Genomic DNA, 23737 nt, shown 5'->3' on the forward strand with positions numbered 1-23737 from the left:
GGCGCGAGGAGGTGAAAACGGCCATAACTGCAGCGGGCTCCATGCTCGCAGTGCTGTGGCGTCCGCGCTGTCACTGACCAGAAAAGTGCACGAACAGATTGCCCGCAGGCGCTTTCGGGGAGGGAGGGCGTGATTGACGGTTCAATGATGACAGTTACCCAAAACCACCCTCGACACATTTTTTCCCCCAGCAGGCATTGGGGGCTCTACCCAGCATTCCAATGGGCAGCGGGGACTGCAGGAACTGTGGGATAGCTTCCCACAGTGCACCGCTTCCAAAGTCGACGCTGGCCCCGTTAGTGTGGACTCACAAAGTCGAATTAGTGTCCTTAGTGTGGATACACAAATTCGACTTCGTAAGGTCGATTCCACAAATTCGAATTAAGTTGAATCGAACTACTCTTGTAGTGTAGACATACCCCTAGGAATGAAACCTGACAGCATATGAGAATTGTTCCTGGCGATCTGGTGCAGATCAGCTGCACAGAAGCACACAGATCCTGAACTGGTCCAGCTGGCTGACAAAGGCTGGATCACTCGATGATTACCTGTTCTGTTCGTTCCCTCTGGGGCACCTGGCATTGACCACTGATGGAAGATACTGGGCTAGATGGACCTTTGGTCTGACCCCATATGGTCATTCTTATGGTAGCAGTGTGTGCACTTCATGTGGGCCACCTGTGCTTGGGGGATCAGTGAGTAGGAGATAAGCTGGAATCCTTGTGGTACCAGCATTCCCCTCCTGCCTTTCAGTCTCCTCCCAGGGGCAGTCCCCTGTGAACTAGCCTGTGTCCTATTCATTCTGATCCGAATTCAGAGAAGCAAGGTTGACAACACTAGAAAGTCCCAATTCAGTGCAAACCACTCTTCTTTATTTCCTCTTTGTACAATAAAGCCAGTCACTTACAAAGTGCCAGTCTAAAAGCAGATTTGACATTATACAGAATGTACACACCAATCAGAACCCAATCAGCTGACAGGCAGAGGAGAAGGCCAGATTCCTGTCATCCTTTTAACTGCAGTATATTAGAAGAGATTTCAATTCAGCATCCAAGAATCAGCCTTCAGCCCGATGGATGCCTTTTCAGTCTGACCATACAAAGGAAAATGGGAAGGTTTCTTGTGTCAATATAGAAGGGGAACCACATTTGTTACATTATGTTGTTCTTCATTTTTAACAGGATCTTTTCTTACCTTTTCCCCACTGTCTCCCCAAATTTTTACTTTAAAAAGGTGGAAACCCCATAATCAAAGATGCTAAACAAAAAAACCCAGTGCAGTGCTACAGTTTAAACTTAGCCCCTAGTGAGGGAGACAGAAAAGAAACATAATATCCACTTAAGCCAGGTGTAAAAACCCAAACAAACCAAGAACCAAACAGCAGAAGCATCAGCAATTCTGAGCTAAACAACTCAAACCTCAGTGCTTTAAAAGAGCTGCTCTGCAGAGCAGCAGCGCAATGCTAACCAGAGGGCTGGGGACACAGCAGCTCCCTTCTCCTTTACAGCAAACCTAGCGAATGCAGCTTTAATCCTGTAGTGCGTTCCCACATGGTGCCTTTCCTCCCTCCCCCCACCCACCCCCTTAACTTCTAGGAAATAAACAAGTGGGAGGCCTGGGCAGCTGGCAGTGCCTGTATGGGGTGGTAGTGGCATGGAACCAGTGTGGACAGCAATGGGGAAACGGAAGAGTTAGCACTGGGGAGGGCTGGACTGGAGTGAGGCCACTTTCTGACTGGGCCAGCTCCTGGAAAGGATTAGCATCTGGGGGGGTGCTATGTAAGGCTGTCTACACAGCAGCTGTGGAGATCACACAGAAGCTGTGATCACTGGTGCACAGAACCCTCATGGTTTCACAGGGCTGTGGGGGAAGGGGACAAACTCAATTGAGGGGTTGTCATTCTAGGGATCATCAGCAGGTTTCCATGGGAACTGGCACAAAGGACTGTGAAATATGAATGAATAGGACAAGACCTGACTGAATTTAGGGTCTCAAAGGCTGAGACCTCACCCTGTGATAGTGCTAACAGCAGGAGCCAGAGCTGAAATCCTATTGTACACATAGAAGTGCGTATATTTTGCAATCAGAGTATAGCTCTCTCCACGCAGCAGTGGCCAGGGGTGCTGCATTTCATTTCCAATGAACTTTCTACTTTTTTGGGACCAAAATGATATGTCTGAATGTAGGAAAGGCCCATGGCTCAGCTGTCCAGAATAGTCAAAGATGTCACCAGCATACAGGGACCAGAGCAAATGCACCCAGCTGCTCAGCACAGGAAAAAAGGTGCAAAGGCAGAAAGAAGAAGAGACACCAGGAGCTGTGGCCACGTGGACTGGGGAGTGTGGAAGAGGCACTGCTGGAGCCATAGCAGGAATTCCGGACACTAAAGCTGATGGGATTAGACAGAGAAAATCTGGACTGGGCCTGACAGCTACGCACAGAGCTGTCAACAGACACACCACAGGAGTAGCGTTCATGCCCAAATGACACCTCTCTGTAATCTCTGCAACAGCCTGCAGTCACCCTCTTCGCCCCAGGCCCCAGCTCCAGCCCCACAACTCAGCCCAGCCCAAGCCTCTCCTTTCCCAGCTCCAGCCACACAGTCTAGCCAGATTTACAAAAATTTTATTGAAGCTTTGATATATGTAATTTTTGGCCTCTAGATACCCTGTGTCAGCTCATTCTTGGCTCCCCCGTGCTATCTTATGACACCGGGCACTAAACTCCCAACACTAGATTTCCTGCTTGAGAATCCTACTGAAGGCAGAACAGCAATTCTCAGATGCTTCAGACATGGCGTCAAACAAAGAACTCTACCGAGCAGTCTAAGCGCAGCAGGCTGGGCTCAGTTGGTATCCATGCCGTCACACTCTTCCGATGCCAGCTCACTTTCTGCAGGCAGAGACGGGGCTACGTGCTGCTTGCTATCCCGCCGCTGATAGAATAGCACATATGCGGCTTTTGTCTGCCAAACAAGGAAAGAAAACCAATCTGAGGAAAAGAAACCATCCACGAAGCACAGTTCTGGAAAGCTGATGATGCAGGAGATAACCTATCGCAGACTCCCAATAGGGCAGCTCAGTACTTCTCTGCCTCACGTGGAGGCTGGAGGCCTAGAGGGAAGTATGGCCTGTAATATAGGCTGTATGTAGAGATTTATGGAGCTTCAATATCTAAAACAAGAGAAACAATCCAGGAAATGCTTTCGTATCACCTTAGTGTCCTCTCTTCCCCACTGTCTGTGCAGAGAGCTGAACAGCCTGGGGATCCTGGGAAGGCTGTATGTAGCCTATCAGGCTCAGGGGCAAGCCATTCAGGCTTTGCTCTGAGAAGCCAGCCCCTCCACACAAAGGTGTATTAGCAGGAACCTCAACTACGGAATCTTTGCAGAGATGTCCTTGTAACAAAAGAAAATCCCCGCCAATGGCTTTTCATGCAAGAAGGGACGTTTGACCCATTCCAAAATGCATAGAGCAACCTCAGCAGCACAACGTGGGGGCCGGGAGGGATAGCTCAGTGGTATGAGCATTGGCCTGCTAAACCCAGGGTTGTGAATTCAATCCTTGAGGGGGCCATTTAGGGATCTGGGGCAAAAATCTGTCTGGGGACTGGTCCTGCTTTGAGCAGGGGATTGGACTAGATGACCTCCCGAGGTCCCTTACAACCCTGATATTCTATGATTCCACGGAAGTCTGCTGCTCCTTCACAGCATCGTCAGCTTGAATCTGACCTCAATCCACAGCAGATTCTAGCCTGTATTTACGATGATTTGATTAAGAGGCAGAAAACATCTAGGTCCATCCCAGCATGCTCCTGGGTTTTATATCTGGGGATTTCCCCCATCTTGAATTAGTCTAAGTCCAAGTACTCACCACTATTTGATCTTCAGAAGCCATTGATACACTGCTGTCATCAAAGTAGTACCATTTGCCATTCACTTTGTTCTTTGCATATGCAGTATCTGTCACACAAACAGAGTGGCTATCTACATTCAGCAGTAAGGCAGGGGGCTCACTAGTGTAACTGTAATACCCCGATCACACTCAATTCTGATAACTCCATCAATAAAAGGTACAAAGTAAGTGTGCGGGGGAAGAGAAAGAGGTTGGAGCTTGGGTTTCATTGCTCAGAAGCGATATCAGTAACACTGGAACACAGTGGATCAGAGGCTAGGTCCATCTAGACCACAATCCTATTCTAAACAGTGGCCCATCCTAAATGCTTCAGAGGAGGGTGTAAGAAACTTAAATTTCTCTTTGATCTTTCAGTCAGTGGTTGGCTTTTGCTCTGGAGCAGAGGGTTTATACCCACTCCAAATTTATATTTTAAAATAATCCTAATCTAATGCTAACTGTGGTTTTCCTGGTTGTACAAACAGAAGGCCAATCTTGTTTTGAATCCTGCAAAATTTCATCCTGCTCTCAGCCTCACAGGACACTGACCATGTGCAATAGAGAGCTTTCTTGAGTTTACAGGAACTGCACACAGATGTGAGCATTTGCTAGTGGAAGGAATGTACAGCCTCCACTGGAAATGCCAGCCACATCCCTACACAGTAAGGCATTCCCAAGCACCACAAGACAAGTCCTTCCATATCATTTATCTCTCGCTTTTTTTTTTTTTTTAAACAAGGACAATATAAAGGCAAAAAACTAAACAATGCATCACATTGCACACTAAGCACCAGAGTGAGGAACAGCAGAAATTCAGGTTCCAGAAGCAGTGTTACCAACTAGTTTCATTGCACAGTATATTCTTATTCCTATTTTAATGGTTAACAGCTCTATTGTTTACCAGAACGTGTCCAATAAAACACAGAAGGCGCACAGTAAACTACAGCTGAACATTACATTTGTTGTGATCTCAGCATTGAAGTTTAATGCTGCCCAAACAGCTTTCTGACCAGTCCTACCAACCGTCCTAATTTCTTCTTCATTAGCCAAGGCCCCGCCCTCCACAATGGCCAGATCCCAGTGTGGATGCAGCAGTCCACCCATAGAATGGCTAGGGGCTCCCTGTTGCTGATGAGGTTTAAATGGGGTGGAGCACATCTTTTACTGCCTTACTGCCTGCCTCCTTACAGGGATGCAATCAATCCATGGACCGCCAAGGGTTAAGGGGGTGGGCGCTGTAAACTCTGATTGAATTTGCTCCCTTGGCTTTCAGGGCAGAACCACAGCTGTGAAACATAGGGATGGATTGAGCAACTTGCAGCCCCAACATCCCCACCACTAGTGCCCATCCATCATGAGTCCCCACTCCCCAGAGAGAGAGTCACTGCTCTCCCGACAGTGATTTTCCCATACGCACACAGCCCTCCCGTCCACCTGCAGATAAAGAACAGACAGGTAGTTACTCACAGTGGCCTACTCCCATAGCTCCATAGTGATTGGACACTGCAATGAGGTCATACACATACGGATCAGCTGCTGGGTCACAGACAAACTCAGACATGCTCAAATCCCTAAGAAAAAAGTAAGAACACATTGTTATTGTACACAATTATTATTGTACATAATAAGAGAAAGGCCTAGTAATAATGAATCACTGTAAACAGCCAAGGGCTAACCTGCCCAGTCAATGCTGTTTTTCCCTTTTTAATTATTAATGACCTATTTGACCCACAAGCCACTGATGTCGCCCCCTTAGGCAGCTGTAATATGGATGGCATCAGCCAGTTTGTTTGCTGTCAGGAATGACCGTTACTGGCAAACACAAGTGTTGCTGTGTGGTTAGTGAGAGAGGATGGCTAAGTGCCATGCCAACACCAATCAATGTAAAACAAGCATGAAGAAGTCAAGCTCTTCCATATGAGGGATTGGAGCAGCACTGGGTAGGCCTATGTCCTGCAGTGGGATGGTAGTGTCTGAGATGTATGGATGAGTGCAAGGCCTTCTCTTGGTAGAGGATGCAGAGGGACGACACTGATGGTCATACAACATACATGTAATCCACACTAACAGTGTGGCTCCATCCTCCTCTAAAGGGCAGATTTAAAAATTTTATTAAGATGATGTTTAAAAAAGTGAACGGCACAGAGTTTAAGCATAGAAGTTTCTGGTTATCAGGGAATAACATACAGATTATCGAGGGTGTGAAGTTCGGTTTAAGATCGGGTGTTATAAGGAATACATAATCTGCAATATCCCCGACTAGGGAAAAGATTGATGGGTCAAAGTACTCACAGCTACGTAGAGAGACTACTACAGTAAGAGGCTCATGCTTTTAGATCCAGAGGTGTCAGGTTCAATGCCTGCCAGCGACCTATTCCAGGAGCATTATGGACACAGAGATCAGAAATAACACTGATACCTGACTTCCAAAAAGGATCTCCAGGTATGTACCGTATCTGCTTCCAGGACACAGATACCATTACCTAAAGAGGACTCCTGCTATGCTTTGCCAGATGAACAACTTTCATACCTCACACAGTACCTTTTTTTCCCAAGTGCTGCACACTACTGTTTAAGTAGAGGTAACACTGAACTGGAAATCCTAGTGGATCTACACAGTTGGTATTTTGGAAGGGAAGGAAAGAATATTCAGTGAAGCTGCAGGGGAGGTTAGGCAGCATAGAAATCTCTGGTGTAGAACTTGGCCTGGACACACTGTTGCCAACACTCTCCACCCTGACACTCATGAAAATTGTCATAGAATCTTTAAAGGACAAAAGCGTTCAGGGTCTGCTGGGACATGGTTCAAAACTGACTCTGAGGGAATTGTAAAGACGTTGAATCACCAATACCACTTTTTACAACACCGGATTTTCTCAGCAGCATCCTAGCCAAATAGTGGCCAGGCCCATCCTTGCTAAGCTCAGGAACTCTGCAGAGTCATAGCTCCAAGTATCACAGATGCAGGTAGCACCCCCTTTCCCTAGACAATTACTAGAGCTTCACTAAGGTTTACTGGCTTGTGGCTCTGGAGGCAGAATCCTATCTTGAGCTATGTCTCCAATGAGGAGCCCATACAATTGCTACATCAAAAGTGGAGTTTCTTGCTCTGTCCAGTTATGACTTGCTGGTAAAGAACCTTACCTGATGGGGAATTCAACCACAGTGTCAAGTTTATCCCTCCAGTATCTGTTGTACGAGAAGCGTTTTAAATGCACCACCAAAATCCTGGGCAAAGACCATAGATCAAACTTCTTTGTGGCCTGCTGATGCTTCTTGCAGTTAGGGCAGTACCTGAGAAAGGAGTATAAATAGGCATGAAACACCTTTGATATCTGCCTTCTATCCAAGGGTCTCAAACCCCTTTTACAAACAACCTTTTTTTGATTAACATATAAAATGCCTATTACTATCCCAGGCTGTAGTCACCTTTGTCTTTTTTTTTGTTTTTTAAATAGGCTTTGAGAACATCACTCTGATTTTTCCTCACATATCCAATCTCTTCTTCCCCCAGTACATCCTCCCTCCCGCCTTCATGCACTCACCATGTCCCCACCTACTGCTACCCAAATGCCATTGCTCAGCATCTCTCTCCTCTTCTGAGGGAATGCAGGAGCCAGGATGAGCTGTAAGAAAAACTCCTGGAGCACTGTATTTTCAGGATGTTTTTCCTCACTGTCCTCTTCCTGTCTTGTCTTCTGTCCTTATTTGCTTCCTTTCCAATCCTCCCCTCTGCTCCTCCCTCCCCTCTGCTGTACTCCCTGCCCAAGTGGCAGAGTGAAAGTGGCTAGATTTCCAAGTTTCTGAAGGGAAGACATTTTGTCAGTTTCACTGGCGCACTAGAACAAAGGTAGTATTGTGTTAGAGAACACCAGGTCGGCCTGCTTCCACCTGGTAATAAATGAGGTAGAGTGAGAGAACCACACAGGGTGGGGTGTTAGGACTACAACAGCATGAGTGCTAAAGGTCAAGTCTGAGGTGGCAGAACTACACAGAGCCTACGAATAATAAATACAGCAGCTTTTTAAAGGCAACAGAGTAATTGGGTTTTGTTTTTGTTAAGGTAACATTACCTCTCTTGCTGCTGAGGACTGAGGTGCAGTGGCAGAGCTGTGGCTGTGGGGACAGGGGTAGGATAGTAAGATGCTCAGAAAGAATAGTGTGGGGAAACCTTTACCCAAACAATATTGTTAGTTTATAGTATATATAAAGATAGTCCAAGTAATATGTCTGCCAAACAGCTGGGTGGTAAACTTACCAAGGGTCATGTTCACCAAGCGTTTCCATTGTAGTAAAGAGTTCTATACAGTCTTTAAGAGCGACAGTAGTTTTCTTCTTCTGTGACTGTAACATACTTTCATCCTTTTCAAATGCCTACCAAAAAGGATGCATGTTAACCATCTGTATCCTGAAAATGATTATGCTCATCCTAGGCATCTGGAACCACCTTCCCATGTCCCCATACAGGTTATTTGTGTCCCATTCCAACACAGTTCCCTGCCATTTCTTTTTTATCTTCAAAATGAACCCTCCCCATTCCTCTCTTGCTCCAGTGATGACTGTTTGACGATCCATCCTTTCCTGGATGTAGGCAGCCAGCCTCTTTCTTTCCGCCCACAACACCAACATCAATACCCACAATCTCTATTGCTCACAGCTATGCAAAGCATTTTATAGAGGTAATTAATAAAAACAGTTTCTTGCATGAAGATGTTTACAGCTGAAGTTAGCCCTAAAGCAGAAAGGAATTTTGTCAGTTGTTCATAAACAGAGAAGGAAAAGACAGTCCCTGCTCTGAAGAGCTAACAATCTTATTGTACAACAAGAGACAAAAAAAGGAGCAAGGAAGGGGGAAACAAATAAGTACAATAAGACAATCATAATTGTCCACTCTGATCTTAAAATCTATTAACCAGATTGGTTACTGGCAGCAGTCTATTACAGATCATCAGATAAGACCAGAGAAAAGGATGTGCATTTATTATCTGGAGGAAAAAAAACACTGAATTACAGCAGGGGCCATACACTCGTGAAACATCTTTGGAGTTTCTAACATTTGTAACACAGGAAATGTTGCTCCCAGAGTGTGACTCTATAGGAAATCTCATTCTGACAGAAAGAATTTGATCACTGACCAAAAAAGTAGTGGCTGCCCAGGTATAAGGGATTGAGAGCTGGTTACATTTGTGTTGAGCAAACAGAATACACTCAACTAGTTACATACATATATGCAGCTTTCAAATGGCCAGTTTCTCAAAGCCAAAATTATTTTGCTGAATTGACTGGGAGGAAAAATGTAAATAGAGAATTATGAATGAAAGCTGGAGATTGTTTAAGAACATTTCACTTGCTTCCCCAAAAATGTACAATTCCTTATCAGAGAAAAAGGCTGTTGATTAATAAGTCATCTTGGTTACGACTGTTATTGTAGGCTTGTCAATCCCAGGATACTAGAGAGACAAGGAGGGTGAGATAACATTAGTCCAATAAAAGATACTGCCTCACCTGCCTTATCTTGGTTAAGAGTAACATGAAAGCAGCAATAAAACTAAAACCAAAAATCATTACATAAATGGGGAGAAGGAGCTGAATAGCAATAATATAAATAAGAAGTTAAGAAACACAAGCAATTAATAACTGAACCTAAAGGTATATCAACAAAATATCTATAGCCAGTATTGTTAAGGCATTTATAAATATATCAGGAACAAAAGCAATCCTAGCAATGGTCTAGCACTCTAGGCCCATTACTAGAGGGAAATATTGTCAATAATGAAGCAGAAAAAGATGTGTTTAATAAATATTTCTGTTCTGTATTTGGATCCAGTCTGAACAATATATCAATATCATATGACAGTTGCTAAGGAGAATGCTAAACAGTATCTACTATTAAAGTTAAACATTTTGTCTGGATAACTTGTACCGAAAAATTTTAAAGGGGTTGGGAGAGGAGCTTGGTTATTAATGTTTAACAAGTTTTGGAAAGCTGAGGAAGTTCCAGAGGGTTACAGCAAACCCAGAGTTTTGCCAGTATTTAAAAAGGGGTAGCTGAAATGATGTTGGTAACTCTAGGTCAGTTAACCTGACACTGATCCTAGGCAAAACAGTGAAATGGCTGACAGTCCTATCAATAGAGTTAAAGAACAGAAATATAAATTAATACCAATCAACATGGTCTCCTGGACAATAGGTATTGGCAAACTTGATACTGCTCTTTGACAAGATTCCAAGTCTGGTTGAAAAAAGGTAACTGTGCTGACCTAATATACTCAGACTTTGTAAGGAGTTCAACTTACACTGTATGACATTCAGAATAAAAAACTAATGTTATACAAAATCAATATGGCCTGTGTTAAATGGATTACAATCTGTCTGACAGATCTCAAAGTGTGCTGTTAATAAGGAATTAACTACTGGGGAATTAATTTCTAGTGGGGCTATGCAGAGATTAGTTCTTGACTCAGTGTTATTTAGTATTTTTATCAAGAATGAAAGTAAAATCACTGCTGATAAAGTATGCACATGATACAAGAACTGGTGGAGTGGTAAATGAGCACAAGTCACATATAAAGTGTTCAGAACTCCTGGTGAGTCAGGTGGAATCCAACAATACATGCTTTAATACAGCCAAATGCAAGGGCAAATGTTTAAGAACAAAGACAGTTATAGCCAAGGATAAAGGTATCAGGTGTATTTAGGATATAGAGGTGAATGTTTATGTCGTAACATAGGGCCTACAGGCCTCAGGCCTTTAAGACATGTAGCTTGGCCAAGGCCTAGGATTTAGTCCTACAGCTTATTTTAGGCCTCAGAATAAGTTAACTATAATATAAAGTTTGCATAAGTAAATTAATAATAAACCTGCTGAGCCTAGTCTATGTTTGGGAGGGAGGGCGAAATGTTAGAGAATTCCTTAAGATAACTGCCTGTTACCATGTTGATAAGGTGAGGTAAATACGAGTTTCCCTTACACTCATTAACAAGTTAGCCTATGAAAAACAGGGCACCTGGAAAGTAGAAGGCTGTGGAAGTTCAAATAAGGAAAAGGAGTTAAAATCTTCATAAATAAATATGAATTTCAGTGGGTGTCGGCATTAGCCCATTATCTAAGCTGTATCCCTGCCGGCATGCCTTGCAGGGGGAAGACACCAGGATGACAACCACTGGTGGTAAGGATGATGATGAGAATGAGGGCTAACACTTTGAGTTTTCCCACAAGCCATGATGTGAGTAATGCAAATACTGAGAGTTCTGTGTTGGTCTCTCTCTCCTTCACCAGACTGCAGCACATGTTGTTGTTTGGTTGATTAGTAAAAGTAATTATGAGAGACAGAGCACTGTCTCGACTCTGCTGTACACCATAAAGTCCCACTTTTATTGCTGCTGTAGTCGACCTTGGGAGCTCAATTCTCACACAGTAAAGTAGGTGAGGTGAATATAGAGGTGAATGTTTATGTCGTAACATAGGGCCTACAGGCCTCAGGCCTTTAAGACATGTAGCTTGGCCAAGGCCTAGGATTTAGTCCTACAGCTTATTTTAGGCCTCAGAATAAGTTAACTATAATATAAAGTTTGTAAAGAATGTAAACCTCACTTTGGGTGGGTAACTGGTTAAAATAACCCATAACTATAGATAAGGCTACCCAGGCCTCACACAGAGTGTGACATTGCACTCCATGTTTTATGGAAATATGCTTATAAGTGTGAATATGATATAACTGGAATATGCTTTATGCAAAATGTCTCTTGTAAGATATCATTACAAAGCTTATAATCTACTGAATATATTCTTCCTATTTGCATGTATGTATCATTCTTATATCTGAAGCTAGAAATGTGAAGTATAACTCTGAGGTCCTATTGTAATTATGCAAGGTGTGGGCCATTAATGGTGATTTGGAAGCTTGATGGCTCCCATTGACTACGACAACTGGTTGTAAATGATCTGTTTACTTGCAAACCTTCCTGGGTATATGCGGGCCAGCCCTGGAAGAATGAAGGCTGGGATCTCACAGGACATGTGAACATGTCACCTGATACTGGAATCCATCTTAAACCTGGTGCTTTTCCATTTAGGAGGAGGGGTGGGGACCCAGAGAGACAAAAGATTCCCGCCTTGTGTCAAAGATATAAAAGGGGGTGTAACAGAACAAAGGGGGCTGCCAGTCATGAGAACACCCCTAGTTTCCACCTAAGATGTCTGCTGGAGCTAACAAGGACTGTACCAGGGGAAAGGATTCGGCCCAGACTAGGAAGGAGTCTACTCTGTGAAAGAAGCTTATTGGAACATCTCTGAGGCTGAGATTTTACCTGTAATCAGTTGCTTAACATATTAGGCTCAGACTTGTGTGGTTTTGCTTTATTTTTGCTTGGTGACTTACTTTATTGTCTGTAATTACTTGAAACCACTTAAATTCTACTTTTTATTCTTAATAAAATCACTTTTGTTTATTAATTAACCCAGAGTAAGTGATTAATACCTCGGGGAGCAAACAGCTGTGCATATCTCTCTATCAGTGTTATAGAGGGCGGACAGTTTATGAGTTTACCCTGTATAAGTTTTATACAGAGTAAAATGGATTTATTTGGGGTTTGGATCCCATTGGGTGCTGGGTGTCTGAGTGCTGGAGATAGGTGACCTGCTGAGCAGTTTTTGGTTAAAGTCTGCAGCTTTGGGGGCATGGACCAGACCTGAGTTTGTGTTGCAGCAGGCTAGCATGTCTGGCTTAACAAGGCAGGGTTCTGGAGACCCAAGCTGACAGGAAAAACAGGCTCAGAAGCAATTAAAGGATCATCACAGATAACTATTCAAACATGAATGCCAGTGCAATGCTGTGGCGAAAAGTACCAGAACTATGGTAAGTTTAGTAACTGTTTTTTTTCTTTTTCAAGTGATTGCACATGTCCATTCCACTGCCAGTGACTCACAAGCAGTCCCATGTGGAAGTGGGTGTGGAGTCTATTTGAACAGGGATTGGAGGACCACTTGTCCAAATTTAGCATCTCTAGAGTGTTGAGAGACTGAATAGTGAGAGGCAAACAAGTGACATGATGACCAGGTTGCTGCTTTACAAATGCCTAATATGGGCATGTGAGCCAAAAATGCCACAGAGGATGCTTGGGATCTAGCTGAATGACCCAGTACTCTCTCTGGTGGATTCATGTTACCCAACTGATAACCCAGGTAAATACAATTGGTATCCATGATGAAACCCTTTGTGTGGAAACCTCACTGCCTTTCATTCTGTGCACAAATGCAACAAACAATTGAAATGAAGACCTGAAAGATTTAGCCCATTCCAGATAAAATGCTAAGGCTCTTCTAATGTCTAGAGTGTGCAGTCTCTCCTTTCCCTTATTAATGTGAGGCTTTGGGAAAGTCAGCAAGAAAATTGTTTGGTTAATATGAAAAGTGGAGACCACTTTCGTAAGAAAATTTGGATGGGGACAAAGGGAGACATTAGCCACATTAAAAAAAAGTATAGGAAGGATCTGATATTAATGCCCTCAGCTCTCCTACTCTCCTGGCCAATGTATGGCTATTAAAAATGAAAAGTGCAACAGAGAGCAAATCACTAGCGGTTTGAAGTGGGGACCCATGAGCTTTGTTAAGAATGAATTCAAGTGCCACGGTGAAATAGGACTCTGTACACATGGAAACAATCTGTCTAAATCCTTTAAAAATCGTATGGCCCTCAGGGTTGAAAAACCAATATAACAGCCTGAATAGGGTACACCTGGCAAACTGCCAATCACTGATGTTTCAGATACAAAAGATGTATTCAGCATATGCTGAATAGAAGCAAGAATAGGTGAGACCTCTTTCAGCCTCAACCAGGTGGAAAAGCTCTTCCCCTTAGCAAGATAAGTTGTCCTTACTGATGTTTTTCTACTCTTCAGCAGTACTTCCTGCACCTCTCTGGAGCTGGACTCCTCTGCTGTTAGCCATGAAGACCCCAGGCTATGAGGTGAAGGGCCTGAAAGTTGCGGTGGAGGAGATGCCATGACTGAGTGAAACTAGGCCTGCGTGAAGTGTAAGGAATAGTGGGAGACTGATTCAGAGGTCCAAGAGCTATGAAAACCTGCGCTGACAGGGCCATTCCAGGGTGATCAGTATAAGACTGGCCTCGTCGTCTTTGAACTTGCACAGAACTCTGAGCAGAAGAGGGATGGGAGGAGGGGGCGTGAAGCGTACAGCAGATCCTCTGACCGCCGCTGAAGAAAAACATCCATCAATTAACCTGGGCTGTGTCTTGCTCTGGAGCAGAACTGGTAACATTTTGTGTTGTCCTCTCTTGCAAACAGATCCACTTGGTGAGTTCCCCAGAGCTGCAGAATGGACCTTGCTACTACATCTGGGCGAAGGGACCACTTGTGATTGATAAACAACCTGTTCAGGTGATCTGCCAGCATACTCTGAGCCCCTAGGAGGTGGGCCACTTTCAGAAGTATAGAGTTGCTGATGCAGAAGTCCCAAAGCAGGACTGCTTTCTGACAGGAGCAGGCTCCTCCCTACTTGTTTACATAAAACATGGAGAACATATTGTCCATCAGCACCAATACTTCCTGTCCCTGATGTGAGGAAGGTACGCTATGCAAGCTAAACAGATAAACATCAGGGAGGCTACAGGCTATCTGTAGACAGATCTTGAGGAGACCACAGACATATCTCCAGGGGTCCTGGGTGAGCCCCCACCCAGATCTGAGGCATCCATGACTAGGGTAAGAGATTGTCAAGGTGGGACAAAAGGAACTCCATTGTGGACACTGATTGGGTCTATCCGCTTGGTACACAGATTAACGTCTATGTGGTGCCTTCTTGGAGGATACACCTCTGCTACCCAGCCCTGAGGGCGTCCAAGACACAGTTTGGTGTACTGCACTGCGTACGCTGCCACATGTCCCAGGAGCCTTAAACAACTTTTCCCCGTGGTAAACGAATAAGCCTTATGTCCAGAATGAGGCTTCACAATGTAAGAAGCTTTGCCTATGGTGGTAAAGCCAGGACCTCTCCAATAAATTCTACTTTCTGGACTGGAGACAGGACTGACTTGTCTGAGTTGATCAGGAGGTCTAGTGTGTTGTAGATGGATTGGATTATGCAAATGCTGGGCACCATCTGCGAGCTGGATCAACCAATTATCTGCCAGGGCTCCATGTATTCCCTTACCTGCACGACTATCTTCTGGAAGAATGCTGCTACTGCCTCAAGCACTTTGTAAGAACACATGGGACAGCCAAGAGATTGATGGGGAGAACTGTGAACTGATAATGGCGGTCACTGACAGGGTATCTCAGAAACATTCTGTGGCTCTGAAGAATTTCCATGGGAAACTGGGCATCCTTTAAGTTGAGAGCAGCATACCAGTCCCCCAGCTCCAATGGAGGAACAGTGTAAGTTAGAATGACCGTCTGGAATTTTGACTTTTTCAGGAATTTGTTTACCCGTCTTAAATCTAAAATAGGCCTGGAGATCCCCTTTTGCTTACAGGCTCAGGAAGTACTGGGAGTAAAACCCCTTTCTCCTGAATAAAGGAAGGACTTCCACTATAGCTACTACAAGGAGAGAGGTGATTGTGTAATACTGTCTTATGAGAGGAGTAGAAATAAAATGGAGCGTGTATCCCATTTCCACCATGCTTAGAACCCACCGATCTGCTGTGATGTGGGGCCAAGCAAGAAAGAATTGGACAGGCAGTTTACAAAAACTGAAAAAGAATAGACACTCAGAACTGGTATTCTGCTCTTGCCCTGCCCATCAAAAAGAGCTCTTGGAAGATGCTGCCTGCTTTGACGAACAAGCAGCTGCAGAGCAGAGGCCAGCAGTGGTCATTGTTTGTAACCCCTGCTCCTTCTCCTTGGCAGGTCTTAGGCTTGAGGAGCAAACCACTGAAAACACTGGGACTGATGAGGGCAGAATACATTCCACTTCGATGCTGGGGTGTAAACATCCAGGGATTTCAGGGCTGCTTTGAGACTATGCAGAGTTTTGTCTGTCTTTTCTGAGAAGAGCGATAGCCCTTCAAAGGTAAGTCCTGAACTGTCTGTTGCACCTTTGGGGGGAGGCCAGAAGAGTGTAATCAGGAAAGCGCCTCATTGTGATAGAGGCCATGCTGCAGAATCTGCTGTATCAAAACCCATGAGCAGAGCTGTTCTGGTGACCAGCTTGCCCTCTGTAGCGAAGCGAGACTCACCGACGTGGCGCCTCCTGCTGGTCATCCTGGGAATTAGGTCTCCAGTGTACGGAGCGCCCCTACTGGCCGGTGTCTGGTGCCTCCTCCCCTGGGGTTCTGACCCCTGGCAGTCCTCACACTCTGGGTCTCCCCCCCCAGGGGAACCCCAACCCTCTATTCCCACCTTGCCTCAGTGGCTACTGCCAGTCATCATCTAGTCCCCTTTCCCTGGGGCAGACTTCAGTCTGTAAACCGCTCATCATTGGCAAAGGGTGGGTGGGACCTGCTGCCTCTCCTAACCCCAGACTGCACCTTTGCAATCCTAGTACCTGCTTTAGGCCTTCACCAAGGCCTGAAGCCTGGGGAGTTGCCAGGCTGGAGCTCCCCAGCACCGCTCTGTCCCAAGTACCCTTCTCTCCCAGGCAGCCAGGTCCTTCTCTCTCAAGAGCTAGAGAGAGACTGACTCAGCCCCTGCTTCACAGCCCTTGTATAGGGCCAGCTGTGGCCTAACTGGGTGTGGCCCCAGTTGTGGCTGCCTTCCCAATCAGCCTATTCTTATTGGCTCTCAGCCCCAGCCCTCTCCAAGGGCTGGTTTTTAACTCTTTCAGGGCCGGAGTGGGGTGAGTGCCCCGCTACACCCTCCTTTACTAAGGACTGGAATTCCAGTTTCCTCTCATCTGGAAGCTTGTCACTGAGCTTCAAAACAGTGTCCCAAAGGGTAAAATTGTAACACCCCAGCAAAGCTTGCTGGTTTGCAATACAAATCTGTAATCCACCTGTGGAATAAAGCTCCCATGCAAATAAGTCAGCTTCTTGTCCTCTCCTTTTTAGGGTTGATGCCTGGCGCCCTTATCTTTCTTTTTCAGTGGCTGGTACCGCTAAAGGGAGCCTGGAGGGGGATGCTTATATAGGTCCTTGAACCTCTGGGTGGGTACATAGTACTTCATTCTTTTTGCAGTCAGAGCAGGGAAGCCAAGGTCTGCCAGAGCAGTGGTTTTCAACAATCTTAATTTGTGGACCCCTAAAAAATTTCAAATGGAGGTGAGGACTCTTTTGGAAATCTATTGTCTATATATAGTTGAAATCTGTTCAATCAATGTTCAAAGTTCTTGATGCCCAGTAGATGGAGCCAGCTGAGGTGGCTACAGGGAAGCTATTGATTGGTGTGATAGAATACACCCATGTTCACACTCTCCTGTAATAATCTTTATACAAGGTATGCTCATCATTTGAAAACTCATAACTTGCTCATCAGTAATATCATAGAATCATAGAAGGTTAGGGTTGGAAGAGACCTGAGGAGGTTATCTAATCCAGCCCCCTGCTCAAAGCAGGACCAAACCCAACTAAATCATTCCAGCCAGGGCCTTGTCAAGCCTGACCTTAAAAACCTCTAAGGATGGAGATTCCACCACCACCCTAGGTAACCCATTCCAGTGCTTCACCACCCTCCTAGTGAAACAGTGTTTCCTAATATCCAACCTAGACCTCCCACACTGCAACTTGAGACCATTGCTCCTTGCTCTGTCATCTGCCACCATTGAGAACAACCAAGCTCCATCCTCTTTGGAACCCACCTTCAGGTAGCTGAAGGCTGCTATCAAATCCCCCCTCACCCTTCTCTTCTGCAGACTAAACAAGCCCAGTTCCCTCAGCCTCTCCTCATAAGTCATGTGCCCCAGCCCCCTGATAATTTTCATTGCCCTCCGCTGGACTCTCTCCAATTTGTCCACATCCTTTCTGTAGTTGGGGGCCCAAAACTGGACAAATACTCCAGATGTGGCCTCACAAGTGCCAAATAGAGGGAAATAATCACTTCCCTCGATCTGCCGGCAATGCTCCCACTAATGCAGCCTAATATGCCGTTAGCCTTCTTGACAACAAGGGCATACTGCTGACTCATATCCAGCTTCTCATCCACTGTAATCCCCAGGTCTTTTTCTGGGGAACTGCTGCTTAGCCAGTCGATCCCCAGCCTGTAGCGGTGCATGGGATTCTTCCGTCCCAAGTGCAGGACTCTGCACTTGTCCTTGTTGATCATCATCATATTTCTTTTAGCCCAATCCTCCAATTTGTCTAGGTCACTCTGGACCCTATCCCTACCCTCCAGCAAATCTACCTCTCCCCCGAGCTTAGTGTCATCTGAGAACTTGCTGAGGGTACAATCCATCCCATCATCCAGACTGTTAATGAAGATGTTGAACAAAACCTGCCCGGGACTGACCCCAGGGGTACTCCGCTTGATACCAGCTGCTAACTAGATATGGAGCCGTTGATCACTACCCATTGAGCCCGACAATCTAGCCAGCTTTCTATCCACTTTATAGTCCATTCATCCAATCCATACTTCTTTAACTTGCTGGCAAGAATCCTGTGGGAGACCATTTCAAAAGCTTTACTAATGTCAAGATATATCACGTCCATTGCTTTCCCCATATCCACAGAGCCAGTTCTCTCATCATAGAAGGCAATCAGGTTGGTCAGGCATGACTTGCCCTTGGTGAATCTGTTAACTGTTCCTGATCACCTTCCTCTCCTCCAAATGGTTTTCTTGAGAACCTGCTCCACGATTTTTCCAGGGACTGAGATGAGGCTGACCGGTCTGTAGTTCCCGGGTTCTCCTTCTTCCCTTTTTTAAAGATGGGCACTATATTTGCCTTTTTCCACTCGTCCGGGACTTCCCCCGATCGCCACGAGTTTTCAAAGAGAATGACAAATGGCTCTACAATCACATCAGCCAATTCCCTCAACACCTTTGGATGCATTAGATCCAGACCCACGGACTTGTGCATGTCCAGCTTTTCTAAATAGTCCTTAACCTGTTTTCACAACTGAGGGCTACTTGCCTCCTCCCCATACTTGCTACCCTTCACATCCCTTGCTAGCTGCAACTCCAGTTGTGTTCTGGCCTTCCTGATTATACCCCTGCATGCTAGAGCAATATTTTTATATTCCTCTCTAATCATCTGTCCAAGTTTCCACTTCTTGTAAGCTTCCTTTTTGTGTTTAAGCTCATCCAAGATTTCACTGTTAAGACAAGCTGGCCGCCTGCCATATTTGCTATTTTTTCTGCACATTGGGATTGTTTGTTCCTGCGCCCTCAATAAGGCTTCTTTAAAATACAGCCAGTTTGGTAAAGTGTGATACCATAAAATATCATGGTAAAGTGCACGTAGCAACATTATAGGTAAAGTTATGAACATAAGCTGAAATCATGGCTGAAGTACGTTTGCCAGGTAAGTCAAGGGAGTGGTTAAACCAGTGGCAAAGGGCAAGCAGACACTGCAGCCAGGCGTCAACAAAGTGGATGCACCTACAAAGTGGTCATTCTTTGACCAGAAAAGGGGGGCAGGGAAAACGATCTGCATCTTAGCAAACAGAAACCATGGAGTCTCCTTCCTCCAGCAGACTGCCAGTCTCCTGATTCTCAGCTGGAAATACTGTACTTTTCAAAGAGGGAATAAAACATACATACATACATATACATATACATACACACACACACACACACACACATATATATACAAAAATAAATAAAAGAGGGGCAAATCCCAAGACACCCCTCTCTCTCCCCATCTGTCTCTGGCATTTCACTGAAGATGACAAAGAAAAACAGCCACTGGACATTGGGAGAAAGGGCGCCTGACCTAAAGAGTTTGGTCAGCAATGCAGCTGGAACTTTGCTTTGAATCCAGTCGAGTTCAAGTAAGCATTAGAAAGTGCTATCTTTACTATCTTTTTTTTTTTTTAACCATTTCTGACTTTTATGCCTCATTACTTGTACTCACTTAAAATCGCTTTCTTTCTAGTTAATAAATTTGTTTTATTGTTTCATCTAATCAGGGCCGGCTTTAGCAAGTGCGGGGCCTGATTCTTGGGGCTTGTACTCACCGGGCGGCGCTCCGAGTCTTTGGCAGCACTTCAGATTGCCGTGCTCCGGCCGGGAGAGTGGGGCCGCGGGGCTTGCAGCGCTCCGGCTGGGGGAGCGGGGCCGCATGCTTAGAGCTGTCTGCCCACTCTCTGGCTGGGGGAAGGGGGCGGCAGGGCTTACCATGCTCCGGACGGAGGAGCGGGGCCACGGGACTTGCCGCACTCCGGCCAGCGCTCTGACTAGGGGAGCGGGGCTGTGGGACTTGCCGCACTCTGCTGGGGAAGTGGGGTCACAGGGTTGCTGGGCTCCAGCCGGGGTAGCGGGGCCACGGGGCTCTGGCCGGGATAGCGGGGCTTGCCGCACTCGGGCTGGCACTTTGGCTGGGGTAGTGGGGCCGCGGGTTTGCCTCACTCTGGCTGGGCACAGGGCCCTGTCAGGCCCGGGGCCCGATTCAGGGGAATCGGTCTAAAGCCGGCCCTGCATCTAATGCACTGTGTAAATTGAAGTCTCTTATCAGATAAGCTGGTGTACATTATACCCTTAAGGGAATAACAAACAGTATTTGTGGACTGTGTGGGAGAGGGCTGGACACTGCAGAACATACATTTCTGGGGGAAGTTTGGGATTGGGAGTGTGTTGGGGTCACCATGCAGTAATAATCAAGGCTGTTGAGAGCCCAGGTGTGGCTGGCAGGCTGCAGTTCACACAAGCATCTGGGAGTGACTGGCAGACTGGTGGCTGTTTGAAAGCAGTTCACATTGGAGGTTACAGCAAGGCATTGCAAAGGCACCCCAGGTTACAGGGCAGGGGTGACACAGCCACTCCCTGGTCTGGATTGCACCCCGATATGCCACAGTGGTATCAATGCTCCTGACACTAGTAGATGAAGCCAGCTGAGGTGGCTGCAGGGATGCTACTGATTGGGCAGGACGCCCCACAGGTTCCAAAAGGTCCACCAGTAAGGGCCCAGTCCCCAACTATGCATAAGTCCTGAGGTCCCTCCTATAAGCATCCTGCTGGTACTGAGGCAGAAACCACACAGAGCAGCGACATCCCCCCTGATGGGACCAGCTAAGATACATAGGATCCCACTTCAAAGTCTGATGAGGAAGAGACCTCTTCTTGTGATCATGGCTGTACCCATTGGTAGCAGTGAAGAAGGCTCAGAATCTGAAGAAAGGGGAGCTGGGGAGATCATCTGTGGCTTTTCCTTGGATGGTACAGCCCTAACTAGTACCCTGATGGCACAATCCGATGGAGCTGCTTGGTGCAGGCACTGGAGGCAGTAGCTTGGGGGCCTGGAGAGGCTTTTGAACTGCTGGTGATGGCAACTCAGAGATCGAACAACCCTCTCGTAGCCTCAAACGCCTTAGGGATAGACAGTACCAGGAAGACGCACTGTGGCGTACGGAGATGCCGACTAAGGTGCTTTGGGAGTCGGTCTCAACAAGCCTGCACTGGGCTCTGAAGTCAACAAACTCCCCTGTTTAGAGGTATGTTTTAGTGAGTGCTTCCTCTTTGAATGCCCTCCCGAGTCTTTAGAAGAACTCATCCTCTTTATGTCTGTCGACACACCTAGTATCAACTCCAATTTCTGATGCCTCTGTTACTAGTGATGCTGATCTGTCTCTTGGTACCGGCTGCCCAGTGGTGAGCTGTTCCTGACCAACACCAAGGTGCTCGGTACCTGGACTGAGGCAGATGGCTCAGATGGAGGACACGGTGCCAGTTCCACCAGGAGATATTTTAAGCTGGCTGCCCTATCTTTTTTTTAGAATGAGGCTTAATGCCCTTACAAATGCCACACCTGTCACTCGCATGAGCCTGCCCCAAGCACTTAAGGCAGCTGGGGTGAGGGTCACTATTAGGCACTGCCTTGCTGCTAGAGTGTCAGGGCTGCCTTGCTGCTAAAGAGCATGGCATATTGTCAGTACTGGGGCCGGTACCCAAACTGGGTGCCAGAACCACACAAAGTAACAAAAACAATTATTTTCTGTACTGACTATAGACGGGTACTATTTACAGGTACTGAGTAGAGACTTGCAGAAGACCAGGGAGCTCCAACAACTGTCACAGGGGGTAGGAAGGAACTGAAGGGGGTCGGGGCAGTTCATCCCATTATGCCTGCATAGTGTGGGTGCTCAGGTCGCCCCAACGGATAATACTAACAGCTGAAACTCTCCTACACCTGTACACTGGAGCACACAAACACCTACAGTGGAATGGATATCTGCAATCACTTGAAGAACTGGAGTTTACCTGTACTGCCTCCCAGGATACTCTTGGATCCGAAATGTGGTTAATCTGCAGGGGCAGCATGTGACTGCATATGTACACGCCTGTCTTGTTTGTGTCAGTTTTCTCCCTCCCTACATGCACACTGCAATCAAAACTTCACTTTAACAGGTCTGCAGACTCTAGCATGAGAAAGTAGAAACATTTCCCCATGCTTACTTGAAAGTTTCCTTTCTCTCAGCAGTAAGGTCCATAGATCCAGACCAGACACAGAGCAGATCATTCTTCGTTACCAACTGGGACCCCAATTCAGGATTTAAGTCAATAAGAAATTTTGAAGTTCCTGTTAAGCTCTACAGAACATAGCTGTCAAGTGTTCTGGAAATGAATTCTGAACTAGTCTACTGACCATACAACTATCCTTTGCTGAGGAAGTTCTCAAACTGGCTAGGTTTTCAGGGCTGGGGCAAATCCCACTGCCAGAGACTGACAGCTCTGGCTATGCCTCCTTTGGCAGAAGTAGGCTGAGGGCTCACTGGAATGGATCTGTAGACCTTATTAGAAGTTTTCAGGCAAACGAATAAATTTTCCCCTTCCACACTGAACTCTCTGATTCCTAGGAGGGAGGCTGATCTTGCATTCTGTATCAGCATCTCTGCATTTGCTTAGCTCCAACTAGAGATCACATCAACAACCTTTAAAGAAGCAAACTACTGACCTGTGACTCTTGTTCATCAAACAGCAGCTTCCGAGTGTCTGGATCCAAGTCAATAGCAAGGGTGGCATAGGCTGCAAGACAGAAAAATGAGTCAGGGTTGCTGTCAGCATGCTACTGAAGGGAGAGCTAAGAGTTACAGAGGATACCTACAGTTCAGTTTTAGAAGTTTCCCCTCTGTTGTAATTGAATTTATCTCAGAGGTCCCATAGGAATTCACAAGGCTAAAGGTGAACAGATGCTTCTTGTGATGCTGCCATTCCTTCCCCAGCAAATCATGTGCACAGCCCTCTGACTGGCAGGAATCTGTTTCTGAGGCTTTTTCCCTGCCCTCCTCACCTCCATCCTGATGTTCCATCTCTTCAACTGGCGAAAATTAAAAACAAGCATATTACTACATGCTCTGTAGCCTTTATAGAGACACAAGTACCTCACTGAGAACCACGCTGTGTGAGCTCGTTAGGAGAGGCACACTGCTTACATGACACACAAATGCCAGTGAAGATGTGGCAGAAGCTGCTTTACAACAAACTAACTAAAAACAGTAGATTCACACTTTAAAGAAGAAATTTGCATTTGCTAATCAGTAGCCCCTGAAAGGTGTTTTTTTCCTGTCAAGGGATCTAAGTAATACAACCTGGGTTTTACATCTCAGATTCCGAGACTCTAAAGAGGACCATTGTGATCACATAGTCTTACCTCCTGTATTACACAGGCTCGGGGACTTCCCTGAATTAATTCCTGTTTGAACTAGAGCAGATCTTTAGAAAAACATCCAATCTAAATTTTAAAGTTGCCAATGATTGAAAATCTCACAGGTAGGTCATTAAAACCTCCACAGCCCCATCCC

General features: G+C 45.8%; 1 protein-coding gene across 3 annotated transcripts in view; it reads right to left on the reverse strand.

The window, feature by feature from the left end:
- Positions 1-850: 850 nt before the first annotated feature.
- Positions 851-23737, reverse strand: part of USP4 (ubiquitin specific peptidase 4) — a 147768-nt gene continuing 124881 nt past the window's right edge. The window contains exons 16-23 of one of the 3 annotated variants that reach the window (XM_039547004.1): positions 23041-23253; positions 22891-22961; positions 8152-8267; positions 7038-7187; positions 5361-5464; positions 3873-3961; positions 2818-2965; positions 851-1089 (exon numbers count right to left, since the gene is read on the reverse strand). In XM_039547004.1, coding sequence (XP_039402938.1) covers positions 2846-2965; positions 3873-3961; positions 5361-5464; positions 7038-7187; positions 8152-8267; positions 22891-22961; positions 23041-23253 — 863 coding nt within the window. In that variant the 3' untranslated portion in view covers positions 851-1089; positions 2818-2845. Of the gene's footprint in view, positions 2966-3872; positions 3962-5360; positions 5465-7037; positions 7188-7966; positions 8010-8151; positions 8268-22890; positions 22962-23040; positions 23254-23737 lie in introns of those variants that run through there. The other 2 variants (XM_039547005.1, XM_039547006.1) reach the window with 2 other exon arrangements.

This window comes from Mauremys reevesii, linkage group 7 (genome assembly GCF_016161935.1).
Source record: "Mauremys reevesii isolate NIE-2019 linkage group 7, ASM1616193v1, whole genome shotgun sequence".
NCBI classification, from domain to species: domain Eukaryota; kingdom Metazoa; phylum Chordata; order Testudines; family Geoemydidae; genus Mauremys; species Mauremys reevesii.